The sequence below is a fragment of the Aristolochia californica genome, unplaced genomic scaffold, assembly GCF_029961685.1.
Source record: "Aristolochia californica isolate CCGP_79_NKW_82.1479 unplaced genomic scaffold, dmAriCali1.0.hap1 SCAF_14, whole genome shotgun sequence".
NCBI classification, from domain to species: Eukaryota; Viridiplantae; Streptophyta; class Magnoliopsida; order Piperales; family Aristolochiaceae; genus Aristolochia; species Aristolochia californica.
The window spans coordinates 529698-548987 of record NW_027181815.1 but is presented as its reverse complement, the minus strand read 5'-3'; the positions used below and the strand labels follow the sequence as shown (position 1 = coordinate 548987).

Sequence of the window (19290 nt, the reverse complement as noted above, 5' to 3'; positions counted from 1 at the left end):
CAGAACCTTGGTGATAAAGAGACTTAAATCAGCTTCCTGTTTGTTCTTGTTGACTTCAGGTGACTTTCATAATTGAGCTTATCAGTTTCAAAAGCAAGATATGCTAACAGTTGTTCATTGATTTGATTCTTTTGCATCAGGAAGCTTTGCAGTTTTTCGTGGGGGTTTTAGCATTTTCAGTTTGTTTTTTTGGGTGGGTTTTATGAGGCTGGTGGGATTATTGAATTCCTGTTGGTTTTTCTTTCTTCTCAAAGCTCACGTTTACAGCTATATGGGTTTTTACCTAAATGGATTGAATTTTGTCTGGAATTAGAAAGGAAACAAAATTTAGATATAATTAGGGAGCCTGAGGAGGATGCATTTGGGATTTTCTGCTACGAGCAGCACAGAATGATTCTGCAACATGTGTAAAAAAAAATGGTTGCGAGTCAACCTTAAACCCTAAATCTTAAAGTCACGACGCCTAATAAAAAAATGGTGCTGGCCTTAAGCGCAGTCGCAAGAAGAAAGAACCGGGGGGAGAGACCACATTTTTCCATTAAAACAAACACACACCAAGACACAAATTCACTTCCATTTCCGACTACAGATTCTTTCTTCTACCTAACAAAATGAAAAGGCTGTCATTCGTTTGATTCAGATTCAGGTAACAATCTCTGGTTCACCTTTTCATGGGCAATTTGGAGACTTACCAGGTCCCCCATAAAAGAAATAGTTGCCCCAGTCGGACGCTGTATCAACCTTAATCTCAATGTCAAAGCACTTGGAAGTCCCGGCAGTTTTGCCAATTGCAGGTGGAGCCATGTAATTGTTAAAGCTATCCACGATGAAAAGATTCCTGAAATAGCTTGCTTTGCGGAACCCTTCACTGGGGAAATGGCCGCTGCCCATCTGGGTTCCGGTGTGATGCCCAACGCTTCCGTCGTTCACAATCTCTCCTCCCCAGTCTATTCTTGATGCACTGTGAGCTAAGCCTTTGAACAAAATCTCAGGCCAGTATCCCACCTGAATGTCCTGGATCATCAGCCACCAGTTTCCACTGCTTTTGTCCTGCAACAGTTAATCGTCTCTTTACCATTAGTTCCACAAACATTTTTACTTTCTTTTTCTTCTGTTAGATCAGTCCTGCTAATGGGTTCTTGAATCTTTCAGTATGGGCAGCTGATCAATTCTTACCTTGAAGATCACAATGGTTATTTCATACTGCTCGCCTCCGTAGGTGGAAGGATTGGTAATTGCAGCGCCCAGAGCTATTTCCGTGCTTGTTTGAACAAAACCAGAACACCTATGGTTGTAACAGCCTGGACCCTGGTATGTGCTGTTCTGAAACAAACTCGCCCGAGAATGAAAAAATGCAAATCAGGTCTTGTAATAACGACGATATGCTTTCTGGGATTTTCAAGAAGCCGAATAAATGAAACTTACAGTCCAATAGATGAACAGTCGTGTCTTCCTGTCGCCGTATAAAGCTGGATTGACCTGAGGATCGTTCCATTTTTCTTTAGAGTGGGATTTAATCGAAAGAAATGACTCTTCAATTCGAAATCCATCGAAACTGATCAGGTAAGAAAGATTTAACAAAACAATGGTTGAAAACCATATGAAATGTTGAAATACCATCCATCCAGCTTCAACGGTGTTGATATCTTTGGTTTCATATGCGCCTGACATAACCCAAATCTGCGCAAGACTGAACTCTTCAGGCCCTTCAACATATGGGTTCCACAGATTAATATCTGCCTTGGCTCCATAAAACTCTCCGTTGATCACGCTAGCCACAGCATACTGATTCAAAGATGCAAATCAATATGTTTAAACTGGAGAGCTAACGAATTCACGCTTATATGATCTGGAGAAAATGGTTTGTTTAATTACCTCATGCCCAGAATAAGGCATGTTAGCACTTCCGGTACCGTTTTCCGCATTAACATTTGCCATTCTTCTTCCTTTTCTTGCGACAGTCTCCGAAGTTCGAGTTCGGAGTAGAGGAATTGTTCCTTCTGGGCACTTCCGGATCCTCTGCAGTAGCTTTCGTTGGTGTTGAGAGGAAGAAGAAACCTTCTCTGGTTCTAACCCAGATGGAAAGATGTGAGGTTTCATCTGTTGAAGAAAAGATCACTTGAGTTTTTTCCATCCATCAAGAAAAACTATTACAGAAGCTGCAGTTAGTTGGATGAGAAAGACCTGGATGGTGTGGTTCTTCAGATCAGGGTGGTCGAAAGCTGGTTGTTTGTAGATATCGACGCAATCGATAATGTCCCCGTCTGCAGTCTGCGAATACATCAATCAATCATTAGTATTCCCTCCTTTTCAGAGCTAGAAACATGGAAGCCGAAGGTATCCATGATTGTGGGATATGATAAGGAAAGAACCTTCATCGTTTTGACTCCAAATTTGTCGGCTTGATGCAAATAACTAGCCTGATCTGTATCCGTCTTCCATGACCTCCTTCCTTCAACTACTTCATGGCTGATCACTGCATGAAAGATCACCACCATGACAAGTGCAGTATGTCCGAATTTGCACCCAGACAAGTCGATCTTCCTCTCCATGAAAATCCCTGTAACCCCAAAACCAGCAAATCGTTTCAGAGGTTACAGTCGTGCCGAAAACGAAAAAGCAGGAGCGGATTTACAACCAGAAGAGCAAACACTTTCGAATGTTTCAATCTGAACCCATAAAACCTGCGGTCAATTGCTGCATCAGCCTTCAGAGATTGACTTATTTTATTCATGAAAATCTGTACGAGAACGGTTCTATGATGTTACCGCTATTCTTTTTCCAGAAAATTCATTTTAAACTTAAACCAGATGCCAATGGTGACCGATTCCTCTTCATCATGTCAGCTGACACATTCTGGCTTATTTTTAAATTGATTGGAAGAGAGCCAAAAACACAAGGAAAATCCAATGGAATTTCAACTCTTAATATTCATTTATTTAATATGTTATGAGCATATGAGTCCAAAAAGCCAACCCTAATATTTTATAATTAAGTAGATTATCTGTTAATATCACTTGAATATGAAAACGAAAGGCCGTGGAATGAATATTATAGTGAATTAAGAGATCGTTTGTCAAAGAAGAACAAACCAAGAACTCTTTTCGTGCTTATTGGTTTATATTTCCTATAGTTTCAGCAATAAGAAACTCATTTTCTTATCCTTTTTTAACATTTGGCAAAAGGAATCGGGAAGAACCAAAAGGAACATTTTTTTATCCCCCAAAACGGCACAAACGTTTATAGAATTACATCTATTTTCATCAGCTTTAATTTCTTCCTGCTGAAGATTTATAGACTTCAAAACGTTATTCAATCTCGTACAGAGAATAAGAACAGCCATGGCTGGAGCTCAGGGGCATCTTTCCCCTTTCCCGGGGCCGCCGTAGAAGAAGTAATTGGCATCCGGTGGATATTTGGAGAAGGCGACGTTGTAGCAGTCGTATTGATTCCCATAAATCCAGTAGAACTGCGGGAAATGCCAAATCATGGAGTTGTCTCTGATGCGAATGGTGGTCATGAAGCTTGCGAGCGAGTAGCCTTGCGTGCCGAGACGGCCGCTGCCCATTGCTGTTTCTGTGTGCGGATTCTTTGTCTTCTGGGTTTTCACCTGGCCTCCCCAGAGAACCAAGGGAAACCCATTGTCAAATACTACTCCAGGCCAGTAGCCTATGTTGGTGCGGCCGTCGTACTGCAGCCACCAGTTTCCAGTGTTTGGATCCTGGATTGGCAGAAGAAACCGGTAATTTTTTGTTATATTTCTTATAATTTCTACTTAAACTTGTTTTTTAACCAAAGTATAATTTATGGAATAATGGAGAATGAGAAATATTCTTGTTCACTTCAAGTAAAAATCCAGTGAAATTACTGGTCAGAATGACAAAAAAACAAAAAGAAGAAGAAGAAGAAGAAATCTTTGTTCTTACCAAAGCAATGGAAAGAGGTAGTACAAACTGATACCCCAAAAGCGAAGAAGTGTGATCGAAAGCAGCACCCAGTGAAATATCTTTGCTAGTCTGCACGAACCCAGGACACAGAAGATCGAAACACCCAGTGCCCTGTGATCCATCAACCTGATACACCTCCAAGTTGACGCTCGATTCAATCAATGTTTACATAAAGATCAATTCAGAAGGAATTTTTGATCGATTCTTACCGTCCAATATGCGAAAAACCGTGTTCGAGTATCACCATATAGCTGAGGAAACACCTGTCGAAGTTTGAATCCGTTTAATGTTCAGTAATGGAATCAACAATTTACAGATTAGAGAAAACTTGGTTTTTTTCAGGATGAGCAAACTAACAATCCATCCGCTCTCGATGGCAATGAACGTCCGGTAAGGACCACCACGTAGCCAAATTTGACCGCTGCTGTATTCGTCAGGCGACTCCACGTATGGATTCCACAAGTTCACATCAGCTTGGGCTCCGTTGTAGTTGAATCCTGATGTGAACAGTACTGCTGTCTAATACAGATTTGAAACTTGAATCAGTTGAAAGCTCAAATCCGAGTGATTAAGAGATAATAAAAGGGTTCGAGGCTTACGGGATTTGCATTGAAATCATCATTTTCAGACTCTTTGGTGAAATTTGGATGATAGATGTAATGAGATATTTTCCTTCCAAATTTTTCTGGAGAAGGTGCTCGAAGTACTGCGCTTTTGCTGACTCTCCTAATGGGGATTGTTCCATCTGGGCAACTTCCGTTTCTCCGCCACAGTTGCAGAGTCTCCGGCGGCAGCGATGGCTTTTTGTGCTCCGCGGGAACGAACGAGGATGAGGGTTTCATCTGCATCATTAGTTGATGAATTGCATCATTTGGTTATCACCCATGGATGGATTCAAACAGAATGGAAATTTTTTTTTTTTTTTTTCTGGGCGTTCATGCTTCATCAAATTACATCTATTCTTGACAAACTCTGCTCTCTGAAAGCTAGTGTTTGCAAGGGAAGCATACCTGTACAACATGGTCTTTCAGTTGGGGATGATCAAATGCGGGCTGCTTGTTGATATCAACACAATCAATTATATCTCCGTCTTCACTCTAAGGAACAACCGAATTACATGATTACTGATATTCAAATCTTACCAGAAAAAAAAAAAACAAATTTAAAGTTCTAAACCTTATTACAGATCATAAAACTGGTGAAATGGTGAGAAAAGATTTTACCTGAATGCTCTTGACAGCAGGTTTATTAATCTTCCTCAATATACGCTCCACCACCTCATTTTCCTCGTTTGGAGTCGGTATCTTTTCCCCATCTACTCCATCCCTCAAAACAAAAATCATTACTGCTATTACAAACGCCTTTCCCTTGAAGGACAAGTCACTGGCAGTCACCCTTAATTTCCCCATTTTCTCCCGTGCTCCAACCTCTCAGACCTGCAAGTCTGTCTCTTCTTCTAATACTAGTTTCAAGAAAGCAGAACCCTGCAAAGGAACTGACGAATGAAAAGATGATAGAGAATCCTGCTAGAAATCCTGCAAATAAACCGATTAGTGAATAGGAATGAAAGTTGCTGAAACCCAGGAGTTGAGAAATCATACAGTCGACAGAGATTTCAGGCAGCAGTGGGGACTGCGAGGAAGAATGTTTTTCAGGGGCCTGTAACCAGTCTATTTATATTGTCAAGGAATCAACGAACAGAAATCCAGAAAAGAGGAAACATTGGATTTATACGAAGAGACACATCTAATAATCCGCATTAGAGAATCTTTTTTCCTTGTGCTTCCTCCTGTATCATGGCTGGACCTTCTTCTTCTCCGTTCTGCATATCCTTAATTTATAGGAACTTGTTAATGCAGGGAGCGAATTCTACGAAGTTCTGAAGATTGGTGTTACTCATCAGTGATACGAGAGTTGAAAAGCCAGATCATGGAATCTAAATATAGGAAAAACAAATAAAAGCTGAGGATCATATTCCTGCCATACATGCCACTCGCCGAATCGGTTCCGTCTCTAAAACCCCAAAACGGGATTGATTGTTCATTTATTGAGTTGACGTTCTCAGCATGCGGCTCGTCTCTTCGTTGATTCCTGTAAAAGAAACAGTGAAAGCAAGTTAATGCACGGCATGCTTATTCATCTGATCCCATTTTCATGTGAGCTTACCTGTTTTTTTCTATTTAATTTTTTTATAATTAAAAAATATTTTAAAAATATTAATTTCTGATTTTAAAAATCTTACCCATTTCATTTCATTACCTTCAAATTAATATAATAAAAATATAAATTTTAATTATATTTTTAATATAATTAATACCTTGCATTATCGCGTTAAGATATTATTTAATTTAATACAAATTTTGTAAGAAAATAATTTAGTTTTTAAAAATATTTTTTATTGGTACAAATTTTATTACCTATTTTTATAATAATAAATATAAATTTTATATATTAATTAATTAAAAATCATATTTTTATCTATTTAAATATCTTTCATATCCCCGACGGTATACATGACACCAAAATCTCCACCAACGTCCAGAATCCCCTCGACTTCCATGGAAGAATCGTCTACCAATAGCCACTGTAATTGATGTAATCGGAACGTAATCGAACAAATTTGACTGAACTGATTTACATTAGTCAAATGAAATTTTGGAAGGACTATTAAAATCCGAACAAATAGGCTGCCAATTAGCGCAAATAGTAGGAAGAAACTTCAGATCAGAGTGCATCCGTAATGAAAAATCCACAGGCTAACGCAAAGAAAGGAGAAGAAAACTATATTTTTCTATACCAAAATCAATCCCTTTCCAAATGGGGTGTAATCCGGGCAATAAAATTTTCAACAAAATCTTCAGTCATTGCCCACTTATTCATCTAACTACTGCGCCCTGGGAACAAAATAGAACTTGCCAAGAACATGTAGAACAGCTACGAAGGCTATGAATCCAATGCTCATGATGAGGACTGTATTGGGGGCAATCTTTGCACCCGTGTTTTCGTCTGTATAGAACTGGAGCATCGTGTTCACTCCTCCAGAACCTGCAGTCGCCGCTCTCCTTCTACGCATGCTAGCCGCTCCGGCTGCGCTGCCCCTAGGAGCAGCTCCACCGTTTGCAACCATTCTCTACTCTCGAATACCTGCTGAATATTTCATTATAGAACAAATATTAAAAGAACTCAAGAAACCAGATTTAGCAATTTGGCGTAGAGGAAACCAATTCACCATAAAACAAAACCCACAGGAAGATCCACCAATGTCTTACATTCTCGCATGTTTCAAGGAGATTGTATAGCTTAATGAAACAATAGCAGAGGGAATCATGCCTTGTTTCGCAACTCCAGGGAACAAGGACTCTTAATACATGAGACACCAAGAGCCATATCCGCAACAACATAACATAGCAACGCATTAGTTATTCATCTGAAAACCTAGAATTTTAAGATTTAAACCCAAACCATAGAACCAAACGCAGGTAAAACCTTTAAGATAGATCATCTCGTATAGTTAAGCAATTCAAATCAATTTAAAGGGTAAGGCAAATACAAAGTTTCACCCAGAGAAACAGTAAACAACAAAATGTTCACCTAAATTAAAACTGAAAAACCATCCTCGCTTTTTTTTAAAACACGTTTTCAAGTGATCCTTTAAGATCCGCTTCAGATCTGCCTCTAACTCGTTCGAAACACAGAAATCTATTCAACGCAGATCTAGCATAACACAAGGAAATAATAATAATAATAATAATGATGATGATATAAACCTGACGAAGATGGATTTCGACCGACCGATGGCCAAAAAAATTAAAAAAAAAAGGTAAAGAAGAAGAAAGAAGTAGGAAAAAAAAAAGAAATTAAATTGACTCACCTGAATCGACTCTCTGTCGAAACTCTTTGCAGAACTTTCAGAGAAACGGAGCTTCGAATCCTTCGGCTTCGACAACCAGCGAGAGGCCTCGACGTCTGTTTCTGCTCGGCTTTCAGACTTCGAAGTCCACCTGGTGGCGGTGGACGGTACTACTGTCGAGATCTTACTTGATCTAATCCGCCAAGGGCAAACCACGTGACATGGCTGATGAATTCCACGGGGAGGGATGATCTAAACCGTTGATGTTTCCGTGCCAATAGAAAAATATTTGAGACCCCACGTAGATAGAACTCGGACGGTGAACACCGTCGTTCGCATCTATCCCATCGCCCATTGGGTCTGGTTAAGGAGAAACCAACTCGATCTAACACTTAAAAAAAAGTTTTTGGGTTTTACCACTGACCCGGTTAAGGAGACCTCCTTTTTTTGGCTGCTGGTTAGATTTACTGGGCCCACACATGGCCGGTCACGTTGGCCGAGTGAGCTAGAAAGAAGACGCAGAGCTGCTCCGATCTTCAGTCTTCGCCCCCTCGGCGAGGTGCAACAAGAGGGAGGGAGCGCTTCTGTGAAAGCTTCCATGAAAGAAACCAAGATCTCAATATCTTTCCAGTTTCCTTCTCTCTTACCCTCCGACTACTCCAGACCCCTTCGCTAAAAGTAGTTGCAGGGGGAGGGAGAGGATAACTGGAAAGGAATTGCGCTCTTGGAAGGGCGTTGAAGGAACCCGGCCCGGAGCCGAGCATATGATCTCTTTTACCACTCTTTCTCCTTCTCGATTATCTTTTCTTCTTCATCCCATTCTGCCTTTCGTTTTTTCCCTCTTTTATCGAATTCATACAGAGCCCGGAGACCTTTCGGTTCTTTTCCTCCCTCCCTCTTTCTTATTCATTCATCATGTTCTTCTTCTTTTCGTCTTCCTTTGTTTCTTATTTTTCATTCGTCATCTTCCTCTATTCTCTTTCTCTCCCTTTGTCATTTCTTTTTTATCTTTATTCTTGGTATATCCTTCGTTGGCCTGCTGGAGTCTTCGGAGCGTTTGAACTCACGGATGCATAGCTTCGAGCCCGCCTTCCCCATGCAAACGGAAGATCCTCTGCCTTCCGGTTTTCTTTCTTTTCAATTTCTCTTCCCTTTCATGGAGCCCTCCGACGGCCGGCGGAGCTACCCTTCGCCGTCTAAACATTGTGGCGCTCTACATCTTCTAGGGGCTCATTGGTTCTCTTCGTCATCGTCTTCTTTTCTTCCTTTGTTTCTTATTTTCCTCAGTGCTCTGTTTCCCTCCGACGACCAGAAGGACTCGCCGGCACCATTTCTTGATTTCCTCTTATGAGGAAATATGTTTTCAGGTATGAACTATGAAAATTCGTAGTTGTTTCGAAATTGTTTACCAAAAATGTGGCTCTTTTGGTTTTGCCTCTTGCAGAAATGCAACGCAAATAGGTGGAAATCCGTCTTCATCTTCTCCCAATAAATCATTATTAATACAGGAACTCCCTCTGCGTTAATTTGTGCAGGCTTGCTATCAAGTTTAGTCGTTTTCCTTAGATACCAAAATCAATAAAGTAGAAAATCAAAAGGTTTTGCTAGCAGAGGAGAAAAGTTCTTTATCACTCGATAATCCATGAACAGAAGAGAGAAAGACAAAATGTTGCGATGCATAAAGCTTACACAATTGAGAAGCAAACACATGCTGCAAACTGCAAAGAGCCCACATTGTTGAAAATGACAGAACCTGTCCAAAGGCGATGTGATCAAAGAATATTGCCGGCTCTTAGGGCATGCTTCATTATCCATGCAAGTTTCTTATTATTTTGCATACAAAAATAATTGATGTATGGAGAACAAAATGTACAGCACAGCCTGCAATTGTTCATAAGACTTATTTCCAGTCACCTGAAAAACAACCAAAAAATATAAAAATATTCACTCATATAGGTGGGCAGATAAAAAAACTTTTTTCTTATTGGTAAAATGGATCTTTTGGCACCTTAGAATCTGCTCACCAGTATGGTGACCTGATCTTCCTCCATTTTACATCTTTCATTATCCACCAGCATCAAGAACTACTCTGGGGCCTAACAAGGAAGAGGGTTCATGTTTCAATGAAATATAAAATGATAGAAAGGATTGTTCCTGTAAAAAAAAAGTAAATTGCAATCCTGTACCATTACCGCAAACTGGGATCATGCTGTCATAATATGGACACTGAGGTCAGCTGAGCTCCAGCAAGCAAACACACTCAATATGGGGAGTGTGAGGAAACATGTCTACTGGCTGCAAACTCTTCAATTGGTAACACCCTTTTATATTTTGCTCTGCCTACATATCATATTAAAGGAAAAAGTCAAGGCGACCATCAACTTCAACAGAATTTTGAGAAGACAAACCCGATCCTGATACTTACTAAACCATGACAGAGGTAATCAAGGTCACGAGCACAAGTTGCAGGATTACATGAGACATAAATAATGCGAGGAGCTTGCAGTTTAAGTAGAAACTTAATCAGCTTTAAATGCATGCCTGGCCGATTAGGATCTGCAGAGTTGAATGTATATCACATTAGAATGCAAGTACTTTCCAGAGTTAGCACTTCAAAACATTGAAAGTGACCAATGGGAACATTAATAATATTCTTAATACTTTATCAAAAAAAATAATAATAATGTTCTTAATATTGTTCAGGAAGAAAGAAAAAGAAGACCGACTTGCCAAAAAAAGGAGATCCACAATGTTTAAAAAACAAAAGAAAACACACAAATATAAAAAAGGCATTCTTTTTTTAATATACACTGATTCTTAATATCAGAATAAAACAACCAATACATCCAAGAGACTCCAATGATTTTTAAAAGGCATTTGTGTACACCTTGGCAAGACACTTCCACCCATTTTAATAACAATGACCCATTACAGGAAGCAATGTCTAACTGCAATAGGAGAATCTCAGTCCACGAGTACAAAGATCATTCCCACACCAAACAAGAATAGGTCCACAATCATTCCCACACCAAACAATAATAGGTCCCTCCAGACTGCCAACATTCCGGTGTGTTTATCAACATAGACAATTCCATAAAAAGGTCAGATCAAGCCAATAAACTTTGTTTCAAGGTAATGAGAGGTGCCGGGAAGAACTCTTTAAGTATCAAATTTATAGAATGTATATGCTACGAGCTGAAGAGATAGTTTTTACCCGAAATCACAATGTCAGGTCTGGGAAACTCATTGCCAAAATTCTGACTGATTTTGTTTAGATCTCCTTGGATAAATGTGGCATTATTGATCCCATTCAAGTGTGCATTTTGACGAGCATCTAATATTGCTTGTGGCACTATTTCATAGCCATAAACATGTTTCACTCTGTTATAAAAAAGTCACAGAAGGTAATTAGAATTGATGACAGGAAAAACAGAACTGAAACCTTATGTTATGTAATGTACTGCAAATTCACTTGAGCAAAAAGATATCCACCTTCTGGCAAGTGTCAAACCTATGGTGCCAGTGCCACAAAAGAGATCGAGAACAGTTTCAGAACCATCTCCTTTTAGAGAAGCACACTCTTCTATTAGCTTATAGAGGACTTCTGCCTGAATAAATGAATCAATTAAACAAAATCAATCATACTTCACCATTAGCCTGTTAAACATATAACTCACACGAGAAAATCCTATCATCATAACATAACAGAAAATAAGCACCAAATATAATATATGTTATTTATATATAATATATATGTGAGAAAATCGGCTCAAGGGTATTTTGGTCATTTTACATGATCGGATATTTTTTATATTATGGCACTATCTTGTTCAGCATGTTTGATTTAGTCTGTGTACAAATTTTTATATTCATAGGAAGTGTAGAATGGGAGTTATAAGGGAATTAAGTGTTTTCTATGTAAGAGGGGCATTTTTGTTATTCTGTAATTTATGACTTAAAACCTGATAAATAGCATTGCTGGTCGTGCACAAACCCCCAACGTAGCTCTTTCAAAACTTGTGCCTCTTTTCTCTCCTCTTTCTCACTCTCTCTTTCCTTCTCTCTCTAGATTTTTCATACTTTTCACATGGTATCAGAGTAAAAATCGTTGTTGGGAGTAAATCTTAGTCAGAAAACCTCCTCTTTATCTGGACGTCTTCACAAAATCAAGATTTTTTCAAATCTCCTCGGTGACTAGTTGGTAAAAATTCAATTTTTACTCTATTCTTCTGCCATAGCCTTAGGGTTACTGGTTCTTTCATCCTTTAAAGGATTATTCATGCTTTGATTGCCCAAAAGGGGCTCTTATTGAGAGATCTTGGGATGTGCATCAATTATCCTTAGACCAATGCCTACTGTCAGAGCTAGGTGGTTCCGTCCACCACTGATGGGTTAGGTACTTGGCTTTCCGCACTTAACAAACCGGTCTTTTGGGTTGTATTGGCTAGGCATTTGATATGGTATCAGAGTTGGGCACCACATTCCGCGTTCGAATCTAGGCGGAAGCGGTGAGTGTCAGAGCTGGGTGGTTCTGTCCACCATTGATGGGTTAGGTATTTGGTTTTTCGCACTTAATAGACCGGTCTTTTGGGTTGTATTAGCTAGGCGTTTGACACTTGTGTCATCAGTTTGCATGCCAACATCAGCCCTAATTAAGGTCTTTCTTGGACGATCTTCTATCTATTTGATACATGGTGTTGATTTAAGCATATATCACTTGCGCACATCTCATCCCTGTCCACATCTTGGAATTTGCAAAAGTATTTGGATATTAACATTGAATATTTTTTATGACTCTATACTTACTCTATGGCTGATTTGGGTGAAGTTTATGTACCATCTAGCGATATAGTGTTTATGACATCTAAAAAGTTGACAGGACCAAATTCTCTTAATTGGGCCAAGTCAGTGAGAATGTTTTTGAAGGACAGGAAAAGTACATCAGAGATGATCCTCCAATCCCAACGATTGTTGATTGGGAAATTGAAGACAACCAAGTTATGACTTAGATTGTCAACAGTATTGATTCAACATTAAGGAATCAAGCGATGCATTGTGAAACAACTAGGGCTATGTGGGTTTCTTTGGAGTATTTGTATGCTCAAGAGAGCAATTTATTCAGAGTTTATGAATAGTACACCAATTTTTTTTGGTTTAAAAAGGGGTAACAAGACTGTTATACAATATTACAGTGCACTTGTGGAACTCGGGCAGGAAATTAATGTATATCATCCATTTACTACGGATGAGCAGGAATTAAGAAAACAATAGAACCAACTACCGGTGGTGAAGTTTTTTTATGGCCTAGGTGGGGAGTTTGACAGCATTAAGTCACAAATCTTAGCTTCAAAAGAGGTAACTTCATTACCCACTACTTTCAACAGAATTGCGAGGGTAGAAAAAACTTTGGTATCTAAAGAAGAAAAAGGATGTAAGATGACAAATGATGTTGCACTTAATACTTTGGGCCCTAGTCCTAGCCCAAAAGATTCATCTCGAGGTCGGATAGGTTCTAGGCGAGGTAGAGGTAGAGACGGTTCAAGCGTAGGTAGAGACAGAGGTGATGGTAAGTTCGAGAGGAAGTGTGTCCATTGTGGACCAGATAACCATTACTCAGGTAGATGGTAGATAAAATTTTGAAAGCATGCCTGGGCAAACTCTATCAGCCATGAGACTAGTGGAACAATATCAAAGGTCGTTGCTTTTGTCCCCTTAGGGGAGTTGATAAGGTACAACAACTATTTCAGCAACAACAACAGATAATGCAGTGTCTAGCTCAGTTATCAGTTGGTTCATCTTCAGTATCTATGGTTCATGCTCCTACTCCTGCTACTAATCTGGCTACTTCAGGTATGTCCGCTCTTCATATGTCCTCTTCTCTTACCTAGGTTATCGATTCTGGAACTACTGTTCACATGTCAAATATACCATCTTTGTTTTCTAACATGAAAGAGTCATCACATATAGAGCAAGTAAATTTAATTAATGGGTTTGTTTTCTCAATCTAGGGTGTTGGTATTGTTTTCCCTACATCGTTCTTGTCTCCTCAGTCTGCTTTACTAGTTCCTCACATATAAAGCAAGTAAAATTTAGTTGATGGATTTGTTTCCTCAGTCTAGGGTATTGGTACTGTTATGCCTACATCGTTCTTGTCTCCTCAGTCTGCTTTACTAGTTCCTAAATTTTCCTAAAATCTGTTGTCAGTGAGCCAATTAACTAAGTCTATAAATTATTCTTTAGCTTTTTATCCCACTCATTGTCTATTTCAGGACCTCTCGATGAAAAGGACGATTGGTTATGCGCGTGAGAGAGGTAGTTTTTATTATTTGGAGAGCCACATGTTAGATAATACACTACATGCACTTCATAAATTTGCTACCCATTCCATTGGCGTCTACAATTAGATCATCCTTTGCTGACAAAATTGATTCATGTCTTTCCAGAATTTCCTTCCAATCTTACACTTCAGTGCGAGTTATGTCGACTAGGCATCATTGGAGCTCCTTTCCAACCTCACATCATAAGACAAGTCAACTATTTGGGGTTATTCATTCAGATATTTAGGGTCCTTGTCTTGTAACAAGTCTATTTGACTTTAGGTACTTTATCTCAATTATTGATGATTTTAGTAGGTGTACTTGGGTCTATCTCCTTTGGGAGAAGTTTGAAGTTTTCGATGTATTCAAACTCTTTTACAATAAAAAAAAGAATTAGCTTTCGGCCTCTATTCATATTTTGCACACTGCCAATGGTCTTGAATTTATGAATCATAAGTTTGACAGTTTTTGTCAAAATCAAGGGATCATTCATCAAACCTCATATGTTTTTACTCCACAACAAAATGGAGTCGTAGAGCGTAAAAATCGTCATCTACAAGAAGTAGCTCACACTATGATGTTACATATGAAGGTTCCTAAGCACTTTTGGGGTGATGCAGTGCTTATTGCATGCTACTTGATCAATAGGATGCCTTCATCTATCCTTGAAGGTAAAATTCCCATTCAAATTTTGGGGCTTTCAACTCCATTGTTCTTAGTTTCACCTTGTGTCTTTGGATGTGTTTGTTTTACTCATGTTATGGGATCATTCAAAGATAAGTTATCCCCTCGTACAATTAAGTGTATTTTTCTCAAGTACTCTCGTACACAAAAGGGGTACAAGTGTTTTTATCCATCTACAAGAAAATTATTTGTATTCGCAGATGTCACATTTTTTGAAGATACACTCATTCACGTACCATCTTCTTCCCCAATTTCTAAAAACTCAGAAATATTACAAGGTAAAAAGTGATTTGATCACTTTTAGAATGTATTTAAAATAAATATTTCACTTCACCCTTTGTTTAATTTGTGTATAATGGATAGACATGCTATCAAAAAATAAAGTCTGGAATGTATACTATGGGTGTTAGCCTACACATATCCATTGCAAAATTAGCTACATGACCCTATCACACTACATTCTAATTGGTTTTACAATTCTTATTTAATGAACTCAATTTAAATAAGGATTAGTCCAGAGGCCCACAATAACCCACTTGTTTCACCTTCACTCTCCTCTCAATAACCATTTGTCAAGGGCCTCATCAATTAAAATAGGGGAATCCTAAATAACCTACTATTATTTCAAAAAATAACCTAAACTAGCGACACTTTTTGGGTAGGGTGGTGGATAGTATCACCTCTTTGTAGACCTTCCAGAGCAACAACAGCCACTGCACTAAATGAATCATCAATATTAGAATGGTTCACATTCCACAGAGGAGATCTGAGACCCTCTAGAGATTTTTTCTTTTTTGGGGACTGTTAATTACATACATATACTACCTTTACCCCTAGTGATACTTGAACCCAGGACTTCACATCAGAAACCCTCCTATGTGGTCATTAAGCCAAAGGGCCTGATCCACTCTCAGTAGAAAATATTACTTTTTTGGGTAAAGGAAACTACACCTGGTGAACTAACATCCACAACCTCATTTTTTATTTCCCATTTTATATAGTTTAAACAAGTACAGACCTTTCTAACAGCAAGGTGGAATTAGACTGCATGAACAAAGAATTGTTGCACTCATGCATGTAGATCAGCAATCTAATTAAAGGTGTACGAGCCCATAGTAATGAAAGATACCTGATTGGTATTTGTCTGGAAGAAAGAGTTAGCCGAAATTTGAAATGTAAGTCCTCTTAAGACCTCAGTGATAGTTGCTCTTCCATATAAGGTATACTCTTCCTCCCCCACAGATGTGTTACCAATGGAAGTGTTCACATTGTTTACGATGCTTACCTGCTTGACAATTAATCACATGCATCAACTCCTAGTCGAACCTAATCCAGCAAGACCTCAAATCGAGCAGGTAAAGCAGCAATTTGAAGTAATAAGAACATGTCAGAACATATGAAAGAAAAATTATCCAAATATTTTAAAAGATATTATTCACAGAGAAGCCTAAATATTACTTATATGAAAATGGTGTTTGTGGAAATTTCAGTGACAGATATAAGCATTAGTCCTCACAACAACTTTAGCTCTAAATGTGAAAGTTTTACATGAATGAGTTACATATTAAATGAGAATAAAAAGGATATGGCACAAACCACTTCAGGAATAGCTGAAATCCTTTCAACAAGGGGCTTAAGTAAATCCGGCCTATATGACGAAGTAACAAAATTGACCATTAATTCAGGCAGGCTAGTCGTCACATCCCTGAAACCAAAGATGATCACCTCAGTGCCTTAACTCATCATCAACCCAGACAAGCAGTATGTCATACTGACATGGGGAGATAGAACCAAAAAAAAGATGATTCCGACTATCGATAACATAGTTAGAACCCTACCTGAAAAATATGCTAGGAAGAGCCATATAATAATACACCCAAAAACAAGATAGGATGTGCAAGAGATTTCTAACTAGTAAAATGCTAAATTCCTTTAGAAAAGTGGAGATGCACTTTATTTTATTTTATTTTATTTTTTCATAATTGAAAAGATATACAGACAGATATAAATGAAAGCTAATTAACCAACAAAAGTTTGTTTACTAAAAAATTTTTATACCTGCCTGTTCTTATCATCAAATGCTTAAGAAATCCCATATGACTGTGTACATCATACGGAGACAGACCAAGTTGTGTATTCTTCCAACAATCTTGAACAACTGCAAGAACCTAGATAAGAAAAGAAAGAACTCCAACTCAGAAGGAGGAAAAAACTGTCACCGCACAGACTGGACATATAAAGTCAGACAGGTTTCCAAGATGAAAAGTGCTCTGCTTCAAGGTGGAAGCACGTAAGCAAGTTCAACACACAGAAGAAAAAAAGAAGAAGAAGCAAGAGCGACGCACGGTAGAACAAATACATTTGAAGTTATCAATAACTTAGCAATTTAAACCAGCATAACCATGCAGTGTAAACAGATAACAGACCAACCCGATTAGCAGGCTCACTTTGCAGTAGACACTTTTCAACATGGAGGACTTTATCAAAAAAGCCGGAAGCATGCAGTCCCAAAGCATAACCATCTTCATCCTGCCTTTGTTCCCGAGACAGGGCGTCTCCAGGAACCCATTTTTGAGTTGCAAACGAAAATTCCATCTGCAAAACCGGATGTCTTTCGCTTAAGTAACAAATAGTTTTCAAACCATGTGATAACATCACTGCCATCGTGTAGTGATACATATTCATGATTGAAAACTGAAAAAATGAAACACAGAGAAGGAGAGGGTCCGAAGAGGAACTGACCTTGTTGCGGTAGTGAAACTGACTATCACATGGAATAATTGGTTTCATGACGGCAGAAAAATCTGGGTCAGTGTCAGAAAATTTCCCCACATGAATTATTAAGTCATGTACTTGCTCCTCCTTTGCTCTCACTTGTGCTTCATACAACAGATTTTGCGTCTTACAACCTCCACAATGCGAAGCATGTTCGCAAGGGGCATCAACGAAATCCCAATGGGGGGATATGGTCTCCAATTTTTTCACCTATATTAGGCACAACCAAGAGAAAGCACTCAAAACGCAAAAATAAGATATACTTCTGAATAGAAATCAAACATTAAGTAAATATGCACCTCCGCGTAGCTTCCTTTCTTGCGGGTAACCCGGCCTATGAATCTCTCCCCGGGAAGGGCCCGGTCGCACATAACAACAAAGCCGGTATCAGCGACTTTACAGATGCCTTTCCCTTTGAAAGCTAAGGACTCACAAACTAGTTCCAGAGTCTGGTTTTTCTTGGGGAAGAAAGAAGGAGGATTCTGAACAGATTCCGTTGAAGTAGAAGAGGATGAGGGTGAAGAAGCGCCGTTGGCGTTGCAGTGAAACTTCCGAAACCATGGCCTCGCGTTAAAACGTCGGAAGCTGCAGCCGGGAATGGCTGCCATGTTTTTCAATGAGAGTGCGTAATCTGTTTTCGTGAGGATGAAAGTGAAGTTGCAGGAGAAAAACAGAGCGCGCAATCACCGAAATGTTGCTGAAATAGACAAATGTATCTCGCGCTTCCTGTGCGTCGGAGGAGGTTCGCGGATTGCGCTTGCTCTGAGCATGGAAGCCGCTTTTTCTCGAAGCCCTTGATAAAAGGGTAAATGGGTAAATTAATAGACAATTTAATATATCGTTTAAAAACATATAAACATATTAATAAATAGCTGAAAATAATTAAAAAATTAAAAGTTAAATTAATTCACAAAACTGTATAAAATATTATAAAACTGTATTACTAATATTAAAAAATAATTTGTTTATTGAATAATGTGGGTTACCGATGAATAAACCACTTTCTCCGAAAGCTCTTTGTTAAGGTGATTTATTTTCTTCATAAATATATATTTAAAATATAAATAAACACGATCTTAGCGGATGTGCCATCGTATCCGTACCTTATTTATGATGACGATCCGTTTGGTCTTAGGGGGGTTAGTCAACATGACTCAGGGCATGATCTTCATACGCATTATTCAGTTCATGTCTTGAGGTCGTTAGGGAGCACCAAACTTCATATCATGTACATGATCATCCATGACTCAAGAAATCATGTCCCAATAGTAAATGGCGAAAAGTGTTTTCTGCCCGATTTTGAGAATCATGTACATGATTCATGCGCGGGGCTCTCTCTGGCGCACACCGTCTCGCTCATTTCGTTCCCGCAGCCCCTCTTCGTCTCCCTAAACCCCAAGCTCTCTGCTCCCTCTCTCGTCTCCATCGTCCCTTTCCGGTCTCCCTCTCTACGGCCTCCCTCTCTTCTCTCTATCTCTTCTCCTTGTTTTCTCCCTTTCGGCATCTCACTCCCTTTTCCCTCTCGTTATTATCTTTTCCCCCAAAATACCTTCCGATTTCTTGCGATTTCCCCTATTTCGGTTTTTGTTTTCTTCGATTTTGACATTTGGGCTTCGATTTCTTAATTTCTACTTCGATTCGGCATCGATTTCCCCATTCGACTTTGATTTTAGCCGTCGGCTTCAGTTTTCCCAAATTTCAGAAGGTATGACTAAAC

General features: G+C 39.0%; 4 protein-coding genes across 7 annotated transcripts; all 4 read right to left on the bottom strand.

The window, feature by feature from the left end:
* Nucleotides 1–531: 531 nt before the first annotated feature.
* LOC137950827 (protein neprosin-like) lies at nt 532–2761 on the bottom strand. Its single transcript, XM_068797455.1, has 8 exons — nt 2685–2761; nt 2373–2560; nt 2185–2271; nt 1876–2100; nt 1618–1785; nt 1426–1479; nt 1177–1323; nt 532–1050 (listed from the first exon to the last, which is right to left on the bottom strand). The coding sequence occupies exons 1-8, from the start codon at nt 2701–2703 to the stop codon at nt 670–672; spliced, it is 1269 nt and encodes a 422-aa protein (XP_068653556.1). The 5' UTR covers nt 2704–2761; the 3' UTR covers nt 532–669.
* Nucleotides 2762–3230: 469 nt separating this feature from the next.
* LOC137950132 (protein neprosin-like) lies at nt 3231–5602 on the bottom strand. Its single transcript, XM_068796512.1, has 8 exons — nt 5549–5602; nt 5171–5431; nt 4958–5044; nt 4547–4789; nt 4305–4466; nt 4157–4210; nt 3927–4073; nt 3231–3721 (listed from the first exon to the last, which is right to left on the bottom strand). The coding sequence occupies exons 2-8, from the start codon at nt 5354–5356 to the stop codon at nt 3353–3355; spliced, it is 1248 nt and encodes a 415-aa protein (XP_068652613.1). The 5' UTR covers nt 5357–5431; nt 5549–5602; the 3' UTR covers nt 3231–3352.
* A 1039-nt stretch (nt 5603–6641) lies between these two features.
* LOC137950655 (protein transport protein Sec61 subunit beta-like) lies at nt 6642–7962 on the bottom strand. 3 transcript variants are annotated; one of them, XM_068797238.1, is made up of 3 exons: nt 7819–7962; nt 7217–7307; nt 6642–7091 (listed from the first exon to the last, which is right to left on the bottom strand). In XM_068797238.1, the coding sequence occupies exon 3, from the start codon at nt 7072–7074 to the stop codon at nt 6832–6834; it is 243 nt and encodes an 80-aa protein (XP_068653339.1). In that variant the 5' UTR covers nt 7075–7091; nt 7217–7307; nt 7819–7962; the 3' UTR covers nt 6642–6831. The 3 variants fall into 3 exon arrangements, with proteins under 3 accessions (XP_068653339.1, XP_068653338.1, XP_068653337.1); XM_068797237.1 differs by lacking the exon at nt 7217–7307 and having other exon boundaries at nt 6642–7094; XM_068797236.1 differs by lacking the exon at nt 7217–7307.
* A 1448-nt stretch (nt 7963–9410) lies between these two features.
* On the bottom strand, nt 9411–18304 carry LOC137949969 (uncharacterized). 2 transcript variants are annotated; one of them, XM_068796260.1, is made up of 12 exons: nt 17873–18304; nt 17541–17783; nt 17229–17393; nt 16857–16966; nt 16395–16503; nt 15928–16083; nt 11290–11405; nt 11012–11178; nt 10223–10353; nt 9990–10137; nt 9806–9893; nt 9411–9711 (listed from the first exon to the last, which is right to left on the bottom strand). In XM_068796260.1, the coding sequence occupies exons 1-10, from the start codon at nt 18179–18181 to the stop codon at nt 10030–10032; spliced, it is 1614 nt and encodes a 537-aa protein (XP_068652361.1). In that variant the 5' UTR covers nt 18182–18304; the 3' UTR covers nt 9411–9711; nt 9806–9893; nt 9990–10029. The 2 variants fall into 2 exon arrangements, with proteins under 2 accessions (XP_068652361.1, XP_068652362.1); XM_068796261.1 differs by having other exon boundaries at nt 9806–9886.
* Between the last annotated feature and the right edge of the window lie 986 nt (nt 18305–19290).

Bases quoted from the DNA above. Each gene is read 5' to 3' on its own strand.
- LOC137950655 (XM_068797238.1), bottom strand. From the start codon at position 7,074: ATGGTTGCAAACGGTGGAGCTGCTCCTAGGGGCAGCGCAGCCGGAGCG.
- LOC137950132 (XM_068796512.1), bottom strand. From the start codon at position 5,356: ATGGGGAAATTAAGGGTGACTGCCAGTGACTTGTCCTTCAAGGGAAAG. The intron at 4,211-4,304 runs GTTAGTTTGCTC...AAACTTCGACAG, and splicing joins CCATCGAGAGCGGATGGATT to GTGTTTCCTCAGCTATATGG. The intron at 4,074-4,156 runs GTAAGAATCGAT...GAGGTGTATCAG, and splicing joins GGTTTTTCGCATATTGGACG to GTTGATGGATCACAGGGCAC.
- LOC137950827 (XM_068797455.1), bottom strand. The intron at 2,101-2,184 runs GTCTTTCTCATC...TTTCTTCAACAG, and splicing joins TGAAGAACCACACCATCCAG to ATGAAACCTCACATCTTTCC. The intron at 1,480-1,617 runs GTATTTCAACAT...AACGATCCTCAG, and splicing joins CCGTTGAAGCTGGATGGATG to GTCAATCCAGCTTTATACGG.
- LOC137949969 (XM_068796260.1), bottom strand. From the start codon at position 18,181: ATGGCAGCCATTCCCGGCTGCAGCTTCCGACGTTTTAACGCGAGGCCA. The intron at 17,784-17,872 runs GTGCATATTTAC...TGCCTAATATAG, and splicing joins AGAAAGGAAGCTACGCGGAG to GTGAAAAAATTGGAGACCAT. The intron at 16,967-17,228 runs GTTGGTCTGTTA...TTTCTTATCTAG, and splicing joins AAAGTGAGCCTGCTAATCGG to GTTCTTGCAGTTGTTCAAGA.